The sequence below is a fragment of the Hyaena hyaena genome, unplaced genomic scaffold (assembly GCF_003009895.1).
Source record: "Hyaena hyaena isolate Hyena2069 unplaced genomic scaffold, ASM300989v1 scaffold_311, whole genome shotgun sequence".
Lineage (NCBI taxonomy): Eukaryota > Metazoa > Chordata > Mammalia > Carnivora > Hyaenidae > Hyaena > Hyaena hyaena.
In genome coordinates this window covers 1,715,179-1,732,696 of record NW_024080944.1, presented here as the reverse complement: position 1 = coordinate 1,732,696, position 17,518 = coordinate 1,715,179, and the positions used below count along the sequence as shown (strand labels likewise).

Below are 17,518 nucleotides of genomic sequence, written 5' to 3'. Positions count from 1 at the left end.
CACAATGATTCCAACTGATTCCCTGGATTTTTTTCCAATTTTTCTGGGGATGCATCAGGAGTCCAGAGCTCACCTTCTCTAAAGTCAATAATACTACAGTATTTTGTTTTGTTTTGTTTTAAGCAGCAGGTAAAAGCTAGAAAGCCAATGGTATATTTGAACATGTTACAATTTTGGAAAAGTTTCAAAAGCTCTTCATCTGGTGCTTTTAGTTTTATTTAATAGGTTTTTTTTTTTTTAATGTTTATTTATTTGAGAGAGAGACAGGGATAAAGAGAGAGTATCCTGATGTGGGACTCAATCCCACCATGAGATCATGACCTGAGCCGAAATCACAAGAGCCAGATGCTTACCCGACTGAGCTACCCAGGTGCCCCTTCAGAGAATATATAAGAAAAGACACTACCATACCCTGATACAGTGGAGACAAGGTTGATGTGAGTGTTAAGGACTATGAAATTTGAAACAGGTGGTTGGTAATATAGAGCTATGAAAAATGAGCACCCTGTACTTCCTCTGAATGTGGGTTTCCATAAGACATGGAGATGGGAGAGGAATAGGACAGAGTAAATTAATTCCTGAATTAACTGCAGTAGAGGCAATGAGAGTGTGGGTCACAGATTTACGAGATATTACAGAACCGGGCAGGTTTAGAGCCCAAACGATAAAAAAAGATAGGGAAACTGTTCTCAAAAATTGCAAATATAGGAAGAACTCAGAATTTCAGTAGAGGAAGGAGAAAAAAGCTCTGTTGGCAAGGTGATATGTAAGGTAGTTTAGTTAGAGAAAACAAGGCCAAAGACAGCACCTGAGAAATACACGTTTAGGAAACAAGATAAGGAAGAACAGACCGGAAAGAAATGATTAGGAGAGATACTGGGACAGGGGGGTGGTAAGGGCACACAAAGGGCCACTATTTATGGGCCAGAATCCACCAATAGAAAAATAGCCTTATGTTTGGGCACCTGGGTGACTCAGTCGAGTAAGTGTCAGACTTTTGCATAGGTCATAATCTTGTGGTTTCGTGGGCTGGAGCCCCAAATCGGACTCTGTGCTGGCAGTCCAGAGCCTGCTTGGGATTTTCTCTCCCTCTGCCCTTCCCCCACTTGTGCTCTGTCTCTCTCAAAATAAATAAACTTAAAAATTTTTATTTTAAAAAGAAAAGCATCTTATGCCTTGGAGGAGGGTCAGTGATACCTTACTATGGCATCAGCAAAATACTAAGTCACAAATAAGAGCCAGTCCACAAATAATCAGTAACAAAGTTTAAATACATGGGACGCTGCTAAGTTAGGATTCTCTTCAGAAATGTGATTCGTAAAGCACCCTGCAGGGCAGAGGACAATACTGTTAAATAAACGCCCAATAAATATGAGAAAAGTTAAAACAACAACAACCACACCTTTATGCGAGTCTCATAAGAGCAGTATAAGAAGCTAAACAGAGCAATAAAGCAGGAAACTGGAGACCTGGATAATCATCTTGTTTCTGTTCTCCTAATCAGATGCACCACTCATGCCTGTCACAAACTCAGCTGAATCTTTGACAAGGTTAAGAGGAAGCTTCGTCTGAACACTGAACTATGAAAACTCACAATGCTATTAAAAAAGGGGGGTGGGAGGGGCACCTGGTTGGCTCAGTCAGTTGGTCATTCAATTCTTGATCTCAGGGTCATGGGTTTGTGGGTTCGGGCCTTGCACTGGGCACGAAGCCTATGTTTTTAAAAAGGTGGGGGAGGGGAGGAGTGGGATGCCCAAACATAGGGGAACCGTCATACTGTGATACGCCAACACCAAAATATTTTTTTAAATGTTGTAAAAGACTAATTACGTGGGAACATTTCATAACAGAGATCACTCATTCAACTTATTTTTATTACCTTCCTACTAAGTGCTGGGCAAAAGGCTCAGTGTTAGGGAATCAAGAAAAGTAAATAAGAAAGTATAGTCTAGTAAACAAGCAACACTACTACTACATAAAGTCATAAATGCTATAATAGAAAAAAATATTTTGGGAATCACAGGCACTTGATGCAGTCTTAGGCACAGAGGAGCTCAAAGATGTTTACCAGAGATCAGGCTATCAAAGCTGACATCTGAGTACCCAGGCCAAGGTGAAGGAAAGAGATGCAGAAGCTAGGAAACAGGCCCAGAAGTGGTAGAGAATGGTAAAGAGAGAAATAAAGTCAGTGAGATTATAAAGAGTGTGTCATACTAAGGAGCCCCTGAAGACAATGGAGATTCACATGAAGAAGTGCATTAAACACTCCATAGTCCTATGAAACATCCAATTGAAGATTTCTGACAGGCAGTTGGTTATATTAACATAAAAAAAAAAAGCTATACCAACTAGAGATGTAGATTTGGGAGTCTCAGCAGAGAGATAATAACTAAAGACACTAGAATATATAAATTCTAGGAGGAAGTGTGGACAGTTCCCACAGAGGTGATGGGAGTGGGCCCAGGGTATCCCCAACACATCAACATTTAAGGCGGCAGAGGAATAAAATCCATTCCCTTTAAACATTAAGAAATAACACTAGGTTATCTAACTGTATACTTAAATTTTTATTTATGTATTAAAAAATTATTTACATAAATGAAACAAACTATTAAAATGTTAATAGTGTTTATTCTAAGTGGTTAGGGATTACTTCAAAATTAACATAATGAATGCATAATTAGAAAATAAGAAGTTTATCTTTCAGTGTTAAATGTTTCTTTTTCCATTACACAATTGGTCCTTAAACATGACATATCATAGAAATATTGTTACTAAAGATGGAAAGATTTTTAAATTTCTTTTAATATAATTAAATTCTACAGATATAAATTCAAAAGTCAATTTCAAAGTATCAAATTTTGGAGGGTAGAGGAAGGTTGCTCTTGAACAACAGTAAAGCACACACTACTGTAATTACAACATCTAGAACATAACACACAAACTTACCCCGTCCCCTCCCTTCCACTACCAGTCCAGGAAGTGCTGTCTCCTGCTGGGTGATGGCTCATTATGCCTCTGCTGCTGCCGCTGCCACACCCACCACTGACCTTCATTTATAGCCTGCACACAGGGTAAGGCAAGTCCTGTTACTTTCCCAACAGTGCACATTTTTGTAAAGTTTCTTTAATATGTCACACTCCACAGGACAAAGAACAACATCTTACAAAACTATGTGATACTGGGAAAATAAACACACTTGCCTTCTCCCCTACAGTCAGACACCCAAGATGGGATGGAGTCTGATCTCCAAAGCAGAGCATTTACTGAGGCATAACCCAGAATGGGAGCAGGTAACTGAGAAAATGGCACTTCGTGGATCTATAATAAAAGAAAAGGTACATGAACACAGTGTAGATGTTAAATACTTTCGGTCCAGAATCCTGACTATGCTTGGAAATCAGTAACTCAAGTTTTAAGTAAATATTAATACAGAGCATCTACCGACAGCCTTCAGATAATGAACTCCAAAGAAGCCCACAGCAGATGTCATTAAATGACATCAAGTCATAGCATAGTTGAAAAAAACAAAACAAAACAAACAGAAAAACCTCCGGCCTTGGAGGTAAGCCTAAAAGGCCAAGGATTCTATGGTGGAGTGAATTTTGACAAATCAGATCTCTGAGTTCAATTTTCTCAGCTATGAAATGAAGACACAGGGCTACATTAGTGGCTTTTAAGCTTTTCTGACTGTGAGCCACAATAAGAAATACATTTTACATCAGGATATCTGTATATACAAAGTACAGAAAAGTTTCAAGGATAAACTTTCCTTAGGATAAACTTACCAGGTAGAATAAACTGGTATTTTTACTATTCTATTTCATTATTCTTAAAAATGTTCATTGCAACACATGGTCCATTACTTATAGTTTAAATAATAGATGATTTCTAAGCTATCTTTCACTCTAATTGTATTTAATGCGTTTAGTTTTAATATTTGCAACATAAGCCACAAGATGCTAAATTTTCTCTGTCCTATTTTCACACATCGCAACTACTTATTCCTGATGTGTCATTACTGTTCAGCTTAAGAAACCAACTCTAGGTATACTCTGATCACCTACATAGCGTGCTTTATTTTAGAAGGTTGTTGTGAAAATCAAATGAAGTGATTTTATGTATGCAATAAGCATTTTGAAATTGCCACACATACAAGAAGCAACTCAAAATCTTTCATATAGGGGCACCTGGCTGGCTCAGTCAGTACAGCATACACAACTCTTGGATCTTGGGGTCATGGGTTCAAGCCCCACAATGGGTGTAGCGATTACTTAAAAAAAAATAAAATCTTATAAAAAGTCTTTTATATGGCCATTTAAAATAAGACAATGTGGGGTGTGTGCGTAGCTCAGTCAGTTAGGTGTCCGACTCTCAGTTTTGGTTCAGGTCATGATTTCACAGTTCTGTGAGTTCGATCTCTGCATCCGGCTCTGTGTTGACAGTGCAGAGCCTGCTTGACTTTCTCTCTTCCTGTCTCTCTGACCCTTCCCCACTCACACTGTGTTTGTCTCTCTCAAAAATAAATAAAATTTAAAAAAATTATAAAACAACACAATATGGTATAGTTTACAGTATTTTCTCTATCTCGAGTAGAAATGGCAAAATTGGTCTTTGAGTGCTTTTAATATATCCCCATGCACTTGAAGAGGAACCTCAAATTAAATGGGACAAATGTACTAAAGACTTGAATGTAAAAATTAGTAAACATCTTAAATGAATGTCTTTATAAAATCTTTGAAATAGAGGCTTTTTTCTACACACCAGCAGACACTGCAACTTTACCAAAGTCAACCAAAAAAAAAAAAAAAAGTAACCACCTCCCTCCTACACCTACTTTTAAATTCAAAAGCAACTAGAAAAAATTGCAAATGAGTTTCTTTAAAAAAAGAAAAAGTAACCTATTTCCAAAATGTAAAGGGTACACATATTAAACACAACCTAGAAATTTGCACTAGTAGAAACATATCTCAAAAAATAAATCTGCAAAAAGTACATGCCAAGCTGGAGGGAATGGGGGAGGAGAGACCAGTACATACAATAAAGTACTAGTAAAAAAATAGCAGTCATACTTCCCTCGGTATCTCCCATGCATACATAAGATATACATGTTAATAAACATGTTTGTTTTAAAAAATCATGGTAGTACATGGAACTATGCAATAGAACATTAGTGAGCTATTAAAAATGATGACATAGAGCTTATTAACATGGGAAGGTGCTTACAATATACTCCAAACATATACATATACAATATACAGCAACTTATTGTAGGATCTCTTTTTGTTAAAAAAAGAAAAATTAACATTAGACCCATTTAAGTATGCCCAGATATATACCAAAATATTAATAGTGGATATCTCTGTGGTGATGAGATCAGGCAGCTAGCCCATACAGTGCCTTTCTGAGAATTAGAACAAGATACCCCTTTCTCCAGGCAGACTCCCCATGCTCAAGGTTACACAGCCTAGAGAGCAGAGTATGGACTTCAGCCTCTACACACCACATCTACATATATCCTTAGAGAAATGCCCTTATGTTGGGATAGGATTATGGATGATAATTTATGCCTTTTTGCACTGGTTTACTATTACTCCAATAAATGCAGAAGTGTACTATTTGTTGGTAAGAATAACCTTTATTTTCAGTTCTGAATAAAAGTCTTCCCTTAATCCTAAAACGAATCCCAACTTTACCTGTAGTACTATAGACCTTATATAATAATGCCTTTACACTCTGACAATCTGTGCATATTATTTACTTAAATGCATAGACCCAATAAAATCTCAACTTCAACACCATATGAATACAAAGGTAAGAAGCATTATCTGCATTAAGAAATGTCATTCTGACATAAAATGAAGGTACTTATTACTGGAAATGAGAAGGCACTGAGGGAGGTCTACAAAAATTAATCCCTCTCCACCACTCAAAAAATTCCTTCAGCAAAATGGTAGCACATTCTGGAAGCAATAATAATTGTTCACCACTTTCCTCCCATTTAACTCCGGTTGCAAGATTTATTTCCTCTTCACATTAATGGGTTCCCAAAAGACTGCTATCTAAATAAAAATCATGAGTGTTACTTAGGCAAGGCATCTGTAAAATAATAAAACTGCTAGACTAGGATTAAAGGACAAGTGGGTTCTTTTCTTGGCTCTATGGAATATGTAATTTTACACAAAGCAAAATCACAACCTCTCTAGATCTCATTTTTCTCATCTCTAAACTGGGGGTTGGACTAAAAAAAAAAAAAAAAAAAACCTCCAAGGCCACTTTCCGCTTGTGATAGGACTTTAAGCCTCCTTTCCACTCTGGAGGAGCTGACAATTTCAGTCAATAGCAACAGTTTATTTTCTGAGTCATAGCTAATTTACTCCCTTCATGTTTCTCTTAAAAATGTCGTGCCCAAATAGTTTCCAACTCTAGAAATTTATTCTCACTCAGAAAAAAAAAAAAAAGACCTACTAACTAAAATGTATTTCAAAAGGCAAAGAGCAAAAACAAAACCAAAAAACACAAACACCACTAGTCCTTATTCAGACATTAATATAATTTTCGGAGAAAAAAAAGAGGCACCCTAAAGCAGCACCACACTGGTGGATGGTTTAAATATGTCTTTTAAAACAAAGAAGTCATACACAGAAAAACTGCTAAATACACAACCATCACATGCTTTGAAGGCACAAAAACTGTTCCACCTGGGATTTACTTTCCCCAAAAGAAGCCTCTTTACAAGGAAGAAGACGTCTGTAATTAAAAAGGAACCGACCTTTTTAATGGTCTTTTCAATGTCCAAATTCAAGTGCATTTTCATGTACCAAGTACTTGCATGATTAACTAACCGCGGCACATTGATGCAACCCACACACTTAACACTCACACTCTTCCGACTGGGGTGGCAGCGTGGACGAGTCACAAGATAGCAGCGAGAGTGGAAATTTCCTCTCCCCGGGCGTGGGGCAGGGTCTGGCTTCCCCGAACCTCTCGGCGCCACCGGCCGCCTCTGCCAGGGCCTCTCCCGGACCGCGCGCTCGGTACAAAGGAGGCCCGGGCTCACGGCCGCCGCACGCTCGGAGCTCGGCTCCGGGCAGGGGTCCCCAGCCTCCGGCGCCGCTCGGGGCGGGAGGCCTGGGCAGCACGTGCGCCCGCTCCCGGCTGAGAGGAAGGAACCGGCGTGGCCCGGCCGGGGCTCCCCGCGGGCCCCGCTGCCTCGGGAGCGAGCGACGGCCCGCCCGCCACGCTAGAAATGAATGGGGCCGCGCTGCCCCTCCTCCGCCGCCGCCCGTACGAGAGGCTGGCTGCCCCGAACGAAAACCGCTGTGGGCGGTGGAGGCTGTGGCTGCTCTTGGGGCCAACGCGCGGGGAGCCGCCTCCCGCCTTTCCTTTCCCACCCCACCCCGCCCGGCGCCCCCCGGACCGCTGCCGGCCCCGGCGCCCAACCGCCGCCCGCTCACCCCAGCTCTTGGCGGTGCGCCCCAGGAACTCTCCGGTGGTCGGGTTGTAGATGAAGAGCTTCCACTCGGCTAGGCTCTGGTTGAAGGATTTCTTCTCTTTCTTCGTCATGGTGTGTGTGCCTACGGCGAGGGGAGCGGCGGCCGCGCGGATGGAGGCGGCGAGGAGCGCGGAGGCGCGTCCCGGTTCAAGCGGCACAGCCGGGCGACGACGGCGGCGTAAAGCGGTCCGGCCGAGGACACCTCCGCGCTGCGGTGCGCACTCGAGCCTACTGCGGCGCGCGAGCCCGGCGGCCGCTCGGGCCGCGGGAGCCTGACGTCTCCGCCCTCCGCAACCAATCCGCGCGCCGCTCGACCCGCGCCGCTGCTGCCGCCGCCGCCGCCGCCACCGCCGCCGCCGCCTCCCTCCCGCGGCCCGGCGTTGCCCGTTTCGGGGAGGACGCCCCGCCCCAGGCCCCGGCCCCAGGCCTCGGCCCCGCCTTGCCCCGCCCCCCTCGCCCCGCGCCTCCCCGCCCCTCTGAGGGACGCTTGGGCTCCCTCTCCCCTGCTCAGAGGAAGCAAAAACCACACATGGCAACTTTAAAAATCATGAGGCTTAATAAGCACATTTATAATAACAAGCAAAAGGTGGGCGTCCCTGACCCTCAGGTTTCTCAGGAGAACTCTGGGGAGATGCCGTGGGCCACCGGGGCCCGGCGGCGCGGGGCGAAAACACGGAAACGACTTCGGTCTGCCAGAGTCGTCTTCACCGAGGAGGGGACCTCACCACCCTCTCCCCGAACGGCCTCCCACACCGTCTCGAGGCGTTCTCCTTTGGGCTCTATGACGTGACTAAGCTCTGCTGTAGGCTCCCGTGAGGCATTTAGGGTAGTACGTACTGCTGCTCAGAGAATGCCCTTACTTGGCCCTTCTGAAGGATTTCACCAGGAATCGCAGCTCGATGGAAATTTCACTCTAAATACGTCAGTATTAATTCAACGGAGTATACTCTTCTCCAGATTCAGTAGAGCGTATCAAGTAAATCAATATATATGCTTTCCCGAGGTGCTTGTCAGCTCTAAGACCTGCTTTTTCTGAGACAGGATTTACAGGAACTCCTTTCTTCGTTTCGTGGTGATGCCTAAATAAAGTTCCTGGCTTTTCATCTTCTCCAGGGTAGTGGATGCACCCCTCGGTCGGAGCTGAGGGTGCAGTCGACGTTTTTCTACACGAGATGGAGCTAAAGAGTACAGCGCCCCCGCGATTGGTGGTGACACGATGAAAAAGGAGTTTGGGCAGAAGGTGCATTTTTTTTTTTTTTTTTTAAGGAAGAACAAATGAAGCACTGCTTCAGTGTATTGGCAAATAAAAAATTATGGATGAGGAAATAAATATAGCACATATATTATTTTTTGGATAATTGCATTATCATCTCCCTGGAAATTTTAACACAGCCTGCAAATGCTTTCAAGGAGTGAATGGATAAAGACATTCCGGCATCTCTCGCTTCCTCACGTTGCTTATTGAAGCAAGGAATTATGGATTACATTTCCCGCAAATGGAAAAGAGATAGAAGAGTATATTACCATAAAGTAATTCCCACCCCCTGCGCTTTGGAAAGCTATTTTTTAAAATCTCATTAAAAGATCTAACTACAAATTAGCTAAAATACTGGTAGGATAACAGGCTTTTTAGTCTAGATAAGAGGTTAAGATCTACAGTCTGATTGGAATAAAATATAAAAACCCATCTGCTTTATTTATCTTGTGTGTCTGTGCTAATAACAAGCACAGTTTCAAAAATAATTACCTGGTGCACACAAAGAAAACATGGTGCACACAAAGAAAATGAGAACATTTGAAATAGTGTTTCAGAGATATTGAGCGCTGCCAGAGATGTGTAGTTTGTATAGTTTTAGTGATCCTCAATATGACTTTCATATGTAGTGCTTTGTGGTTTTCCAAATAAAGATTTAAATACAAATAGAATTCACTAAGTAGTTTTAAAACCCATACCTAGTTTAGGATAGTAACTGATCCAACAGATTTCAGTTTGGGGAAAAGTTGACATTCTGCTCCAAGATATGGACACTATTTGTTTCTTTGATATATGATGCTTGAGCATTGCCTGGAAGAGAAAATACTGAGTGTATTGGAGGATAGGAGACTACCAAGTATGAGCAGATGAAATATCAAATTTAATCACAACTTTATCCCTTATAAGTTTATTTTAAAAGTTTCCCTTTTAAAGGAGAAGCTATTTTGCCAGGATGCCCTCATAAATTTGAACATCAGGCAATGGATAATTTTTTAGTATAAGTATATTCCATGCAATATTTGTGATGTATTTAGACTAAAAATTATTCTTATGTACCTAAAACTCAAATTTACCTGAATATCCTGTATTTTTATTTGCTAAATCTGGCTACCCTGCCGGTAGCATAGAGCATACCTATGAATCCCACAGGAATAATAATTATCATTTATACATATTTAAGTCCTAGGCCCTGTACTACTTGCTTAGTGTGATGTATTTCTTAATCTTTACGAACACCCAAGGAGGGAGGTACTGTTTTCCTAATTTTGTAAATGAGGAAACTGAGGTTTAGAGAAATTAAGTAACTTGCCCATGGTCAAAAGGCTATCAAACAACAGTACATTGATTCAAATCCCCATCTTTCCTCCACTAACCAGTACTGGTTCACCAGTGAATGATGGCAGAGCTCTGGGGGAACTTCATAAAACTGAACAAGGCAGAATGAGAGAAAATGAGAGAAATGGTTGTGAGGCACTTGGTTGAATTCATGTTCTGCCTTCAATGGGCATAAACAAGATATTTTGGCTCTTAATTTGCTAAAACTCTTAGTTTATTCCTGAATTTTAGAATCACGTATACACTAAAAAGTATTTCAGTTCTTATAGCAGCATCTTATTTATAATTTGGGGTTATAACTGATGTAAATATGGTACTAAATTACTGAAAAGCCATTATTTGTCCCTCAGAGAATAGATATTATGATTTTCTTAGAGGGGCACTTGGATGGCTCAGTCAGTTAAGTGTCTGAGTTTTGATTTCAGCTCAGGTCATGATCTCACAGTTCATGGTTTGAGCCCCAAGTCTAGCACTATGCTGATGGCTGGAGCCTGCTTTGGATTCTCTGCTTCCTTTCTCTCTCTCCTTCCCCACTTGCGCTTGCATGTGCTCTCGCTCTCTCTCTCAAAAATAAACATTTAAAAAAAGATTTCTTTAGAATGAGTCCTTCCTTACAAACAGAATCTCCAGTTGTGTTGGCATTTTATTGTACCTGAGAAACACAATCATGAACACACAATTCTCTTTACAGAAACATTGGTTTTAATTTTAATTTTTGACTATTCCTTTAACAAACAACATTGCTACATCCTTTGCAGATTAAAGGGCAGGCACCTACCTTATTAATCATCTTAAATTAAATAAACCAGTGTTTTCTAAAGCATGAGCACAGTATATGGCATAGATAGTGCTCTGTTAAATGGGAGTTTTGTTACATTTTTTAATACTGTCATTCACTGCATTAGGTGATATATGAAGAAGTGTATGATATGATCTAACAGGATAGTTTACTAAATGAAAAATAAATTCAAATAACTAGTTCAATGTGGAAGATTAATTAATAATTTGGTTATAAAAATATACAGGAGAAGGGAAAGGTATAGGTGAAATAAGAATGGCAGAATGCTGATATTTATTGAAGCTGGGTAATGAGTACATGGAGTTTGTTATATTTTGTCTATCATTGAAATTTTCCTTAATAGAACTTGGTTCTTTAAAAATTTTTTAATATTTGTTTTTGACAGGCTGGGGGAGGGACACAGAGAGAGGGAGACACAGAATCCGAAGCAGCTCCAGGCTTTGAGCTGTCAGCACAGAGCCCAACACAGGGCTCGAACCCACAGACCATGAGATCATGGCCTGAGCCAAACTCAGATGCTCAACCGACTGAGCCACCCAGGTGCCCCTAGAACTTGTTTTTTGTTAACAGGGAAAAGGGTAGGCAATTTTCCTGATATATATTTTTCTGGTTCACTTAGTTGAAAAGTAACCACAAAGAGGTATAATTTTAATATTTTCAAAAAAAACTATTTAAAAAGAAGCTGACCTCAGAGGAAATAGATAATTCTTTCTTTCTTCTTCTTCTTCTTCTTCTTTTTTTTTTTTTTATGTATTCTAATTCGTGACCTCAGGAAAATTTGAGAAGCCCATATATCCATAAAACAAGTTTATGTACATGAAGCAATCAGAGAACAAAAAAGAATTGTTGGAAATGTAAAATATAGTTAATTCCTTTTTAAAAAATTTTTAATGTTTATTTTTGAGAGACAGAGAGTACAAGCAGAAGAACAGAGAGAGAGGGAGACACAGAATCCAAAGTAGACTCCAGGCTCTGAACACGTGGGGCTCGAACTCACAAGCCATAAGATCATGACCTGAACTGAAGTAGGATGCTTAACCGACTGAGCCACTCATACACCCCAACTTCCTTTAATAAAAAAAATCAACATAAGGGCTGAAAGAAAAGGTCAGTGGAATATCCCAACGTGTAAAGCAAAAAGACAGAGGGGAAGAAATGTTTTTAAAAGTCCAATGACTATCTAGGGTCAAATCCAGGAGGGATAATAGCCAAGTAAATAGTTTCAGGAGACAAGAAAATGCAGGGTAAAAAATAATGAGACCAATAATAGAAGACTATTTCTTAGAGTTAAGATAGGAGTCTTCAGAGTAAAAGGGCTTACTGAGTGCCAAGCAAAATAAATGAAAAGAAAACCATATTTCACTATAAACTTGTGATTTTGTAGTACATTAAAGACCAAGAGAAGATTCTAAAAGCTTCCAGAGAATAAGCAACAGGTCAGTTACAACGGAATAAAAACTTAATTGGCACTCATCGTTTTCTCATCAAAAACACTCGGTGTCAGAAGACAGTGGAGCATGGCTTTCAGAGTTCTGAGGATCTGAATATCATAACCAGCTAAGCTATCATTCAGTTGCAAGGGTAAAATGAAGACATGTTCGGACATGTAAGAACTCAGAAAGCTCACCTTTCAAAAATTCTTTCTAAAAAATCAATTAAGGATGAATCAGTAAAAAGAGAAAGGAATTCATGAATAAGAAAAACCTGAGACTCAAGAAACACTAATCCCTAACCCAATGAAAGGAGAGCCTAGAAGGAGAGCTGTACAGCAGGCTAAGAGGGCAACTGATATTGAACTGGAGAAGAATGTCCTCAGGCAGAAAATGGATTCCATGCTGCAGAGACCGGAATTAAGATCCTGGACAAATTTAGTCATATGGTGAAGGCATGTGCTTCCTTTGTTAAGAGGGAAAATGGAAAGCAATTAAAACTGGTAGCTCTTCATGGGAGGTTTGAGCTTTGAAGCAACCAACAAGAGTCTGAGGAGCCATTTCAAACAATGGGGAACGCTTATGGACTGCGTGGTAATGAGAGATCCAAACACCAAGTGCTCCAGAGGCTTTGGATATGTCACCTATGCCACTGTAGAAGAGGTGGATGCAGCCATAAATGCAAGGTCACACAAGGTGGATGGAAGAGTTGTGGAACCAAAGAGGGCTGTCTCGAGAGAAGATTCTCAAAGACCTGGTGCCCACTCAACAGTGAAAAAGATTTTTGTTGGTGGCATTAAAGAAGACACTGGAGAACATCATCTAAGAGATTATTTTCAACAGTATGGGAAAATTGAAGTGATTGAAATCATGACTGGCCGAGGCAGTGGCAAAAAGAGAGGCTTTGCTTTTGTAACATTTGATGACTGTGACTCTGTGGACAAGAGTGTTGTTCAAAAATACCATACTGGTGGCTCTTGGGTGGTTCAGTCAGTTCAGCGTTTGACTCTGATTTTGGCTCACGTCATGATCTCGCAGTTCGTGAGAGCCTGCTTAGGATATTCCTTCTCTTTCTCCCTCTCTCTCCCTGCCCCTTCCCTGTATGTGCTCTCTCTCTCTCTCAAAATAATAAATAAATTTTTAAAAATACCATGCTGTGAATGCCCACAACTGTGAAGTAAGAAAAACTCTATCTAAGCAAGAGATGGCTGTGCTTCATCCATCTAAAGATGTCCAAGTGATTCTGGAAATTTCAGTGGTGGTCGTAGAAGTGGTTTTAGTGGGAACAACAACTTTAGTCATGGAGGAAACTTCACTGGTGAGGTGGCTTTGGTGGCAGTCGAGGTGGTGGTATATAGTGGCAATGGGGACAGCTTTACCATTTACCATTTCGGTAATGATGGAAGCAATTTTGGAGACAGGAGAAGCTATAATGACTTTAGCAATTACGACGATCAATCTTCACATTTTGGATCTCTGAGAGGAGAAAAATTTGGAGGCAGAAGTTCTGGCCCCTGTGGTGGTGGTGGCCAATACTTCGCCAAAGCACGAAACCAAGGTGGCTATGGCGGTTCCAGCAGCAGCAGCAGCAGCGGTAGCTATGACAGTGGCAGAAGGTTTTAATTACTGCCAGGAAACATTTCTACTTAATTTAGCAGGAGAGGAGAGCCAGAAAAGTGACAGGGAAGCTACGGGCTACAACAGATTTGTGAACTCAGCCAAGCACAGTTGTGGCAAGGCCTCGCTGCAACAAAGAAGACATGTTTTAAGCACTACTCATGTTTATGGGCAAAAAACTCAATGACTGTATTTTGTGACTAATTGTATAACAGGTTATTTTAGTTTCTGTTCTATGGAAAGTGTAAAGCTTTCCAACAAAGGGTTTTAATACAGATTTTCTTCCTTCCTTCCTTTCTTTTTCTTTCTTTCCTTCTTTTTCTTTCTTTCTTTCTTCCTTTCTTTCTTTCTTTCTTTCTTTCTTTCTTTCTTTCTTTCTCTCTTTCTTTCTTTCTTTCTCTTTCTTTCACATCCATGCTGTTGATTGCTAAATGTAATAGCCTGGTCATGACACTGAATAAATGTGTCTTTTAAAAAAAGAGAGAGAGAGATTGTGTGTGAGAGAGAGATGTTTCGAGTTTGAAGATGATAGAGCTGGAAGTGAAAATTTAAGTATATTCTTTAAAATTGTAAGTATAGCCAATAGAAAAAGTAAATACTAAATTTTTAAAAAAATGTAATGTTTATTCTTTTGAGAGAAAGAGACAGAGCATGAGCAGGGAGGGGCAGAGAGAGAGAGAGAGAGAGAGACAGAATCCAAAGGAGGCCCCAGGCTCTGAGCTGTCAGCACAAACTCATGAACCATGAGATCATGACCTGAGATGAAGTTGGTTGCTTAAGCGACTGAGCCCCCCAGTTGCCCCAATACTAAATTTTTTAAAAATTAGAAGTAAAAAAGTCAATGCTGTATATTTTTAACACTAAACTAATACCACAACTAACAAAATATGAAGTGGAGGATGAAGTAGGAAATAATACATAAATAGCTCATTTGTCATCTTCCTCTCCAGGGACTTAATAGTGTTTAAATCTAACCAAAAAGAGTAGGTATATAAGGATGTTATTTAGAGCTAAGGAGACAGTGACTCTCTTAACCATTTGGGCTGCTATAACCAGAAACCATAGACTGGGTGGCTTATAAACAGAAATTTATTTCTCATGGTTCTGGATGTTGGAAGGACAAGATCAGAGCACCAGTATAGAGTGAAAGTTCTCTTCTAGAATGTAAACTTCTAGTTGTATCCTCACATGGGCAAGCAGGGTGGGAGCCCTCTGGAGCCTCTTTTATGAGGGTACTAATCCCATCCATGTGGGCTCCATCCTTATGAGCTAATCACCTCCCAAAGGCCCCACCTCCTAATACCATCAGTTTAGAGGTTAGGATTTGAACGTATGGATTGGTGGGGGGGGGGGGGAGCTGCGCATAAACATTCAGACCATAGCAGTGACCAAATAAAATAAAGCTAGACAGGATTTAAAGTGATTGCCTAGGGAGTTCAATGAATATCATGTTTTTTCTAATGGGATGGAGGACAGGATATGTATACTTTTCATTTTCATTTTCAATCCTTTTGTACTAATTTAAAATTTTTTAAAACCAATGTATGTGTTGTATTACTTTGATAGCTAAAATTAAATGGTTGGGAAAAGCACTTTAGTATATCTGGCTCCTCCCATTACAAACTCTGAGACTCATGATCCTTACCTGTAAGCTTTTTTTTCCACTTTAAAGGAAGATACAAGTTCTTCAGTTACAGGGTAAGAACTAACATTTTAAAAAATGTGGAAATGAAGCCAAAACCATAATTATGGGCTGTTATATAGCAGTCATTTAGTTTCTATATTGATTTTCCTACTTAATTTAACTAAAAACAATTTTTTTAACCCACAGGGCTCTGTCAAAAACATAAAACTTTCAATTATAGGTAGAAAGTGCTAGAAGAAAAGAAAAGAGCTAAGCCATCAGTCTCCAGTGAGTTTTGGTTTCCTGTTGTCTCATATGTCTGTTGCAAAGCAGCCTGCTAATTTGACACAAATTTGAAACTAGAAGGGTGTCATATGAAGGCATCTAATGAATACTCAGGCTCCTTGCACATGTGATAGCTGAATGAATACATGCACTGCAACTTTTCAAATTACTTCTTTCATGAAGAGTGCTAACTAAAGAGGGGCCAGAAACAATTTCCTTGTATAAGGTCAAAATAGATTTAAGAATAATGTCATCAGGCATCTGGGTGGCTCATTTGATTAAGCACCTACACTTGATTTCAGCTCAGGTCATGATCTCACAGTTTCTGAGATTGAGCCCGGTGTTGGGCTCTGCGCTGAAAGAATGGAGTCGGCTTGAGATTCTCTACTCCCTGGCCTCCTCCCCTCCCCTGCCCTGCTTGTGTGTGCATGTGCATGCACACCCTCTCTCTCTCTCTCAAAAATAAATAAACTTTAAGAATAATGCCTTATATTTAGTAATTGTTTTATAGTATAACTTGATAGCATCTAACTCTCACAAGTTAGCCCTAGGGCTTTTGTTGTTGTTTATAAAACTCAAATAAGTGTTCCTGCCAAATTTGAGGTATTCGATTCCTTAAGAATCCTTCACGAATATCGTCACTCAGTATGTGACAGTTTATTTCTGATTGTTACCATGAAAGACTAAAAGCTACAGAGGATGTGTAACTTCAAATTCTAGTTCTTGATACTATAGTAGGATAAGCATATTGCTCATCGACTCCTTTATCTCTAGGGGAGAGACCCTTGAGGTCAGTTGCTCTATGCACCACTACTCATAGATGAAGAAACTGAGGCTCAGAGTCTGAGAAATTTAGTCTACACAGAAAGTTAATGAGATAGGGATGCCTCAGTGGCTCAGTTGTTTGGGCAGCTGACTGTCGGTTTCAGCTTAGGTCATGATCTCACGGTTCATAGGTTTGAGCCCTGCATCTGCCTCTGCACTACCAGAGACTGCTTGGGATTCTTTCTCTCCCTCTTTCTCTGCCCCTCCCCCGCTTGCACTGTCTCTGTCTCTCTCAAAAAAAAATAAATAAATAAAATTAAAAAAAAAAAAGAAAGTTAATGATATATATAAAGTGACCAAAGAGTATTCATTCAGCTCCTGGTGAGAACTTCTTTCTATTTATACTGTTATTTCCTTAACTCAAATGCCCACCTTAAAAAATATCAGTGTTTAAAAGACAAGAAACTAGTTTAAAAGGGGCTTTTGAAAATCTGGAAAATCATGATTCTCCAGAAATTCTATAAATAAAAAAATGTTGCCCCTTAGAGGTCAGGAATAATGATGGTAAACAAAATTCTTTCCATATCCTGAAGTCTAGGGCAATCCTTCTATGAATAAGGAAATGTGGTCTGAAAGAATAGAAGGTTCTATCTATCCATATTCCATCTTTATTTGAACAAAGATATCTCACAAATCGTGATCAAGACTCATTTCCCTCTATTCAAATAAGCTGTGGGCTTCTGGCGCGTTTGCCAGACAACTCCTAGGACAAAGTGGGAGCAATTCAAAACTTGAATCCAATTTTCTAGTTTCAGGCAGGATTGTGTTATCTGATAGTATTAATAACTAACTGACTTATTATTTCAACAATCTCTTTTCCTTTCAATTTGATGTTTTGTTTTTAGTGGAAAAT

At 40.2% G+C, this 17,518-nt stretch overlaps 1 protein-coding gene, 1 long non-coding RNA gene and 1 pseudogene across 2 annotated transcripts in view; 2 read left to right on the top strand and 1 right to left on the bottom strand.

Annotated features, from left to right (window-relative positions):
- ATP1B3 (ATPase Na+/K+ transporting subunit beta 3) overlaps positions 1-7,827 on the bottom strand; it is a 44,461-nt gene extending 36,634 nt beyond the window's left edge. The window contains exon 1 of the mRNA XM_039248555.1: positions 7,458-7,827. Within this exon, the coding sequence (XP_039104486.1) occupies positions 7,458-7,566 (109 nt within the window). The 5' untranslated portion in view covers positions 7,567-7,827. The remainder of the gene's footprint in view (positions 1-7,457) is intronic.
- A 365-nt stretch (positions 7,828-8,192) lies between these two features.
- On the top strand, positions 8,193-8,755 carry LOC120242662. The gene is made up of 2 exons (XR_005531131.1): positions 8,193-8,416; positions 8,609-8,755. It is a non-coding gene; the product is annotated as an uncharacterized LOC120242662 (long non-coding RNA).
- A 3,723-nt stretch (positions 8,756-12,478) lies between these two features.
- Positions 12,479-13,937, top strand: LOC120242648 (annotated as a pseudogene).
- The last annotated feature ends 3,581 nt before the right edge of the window (positions 13,938-17,518 follow it).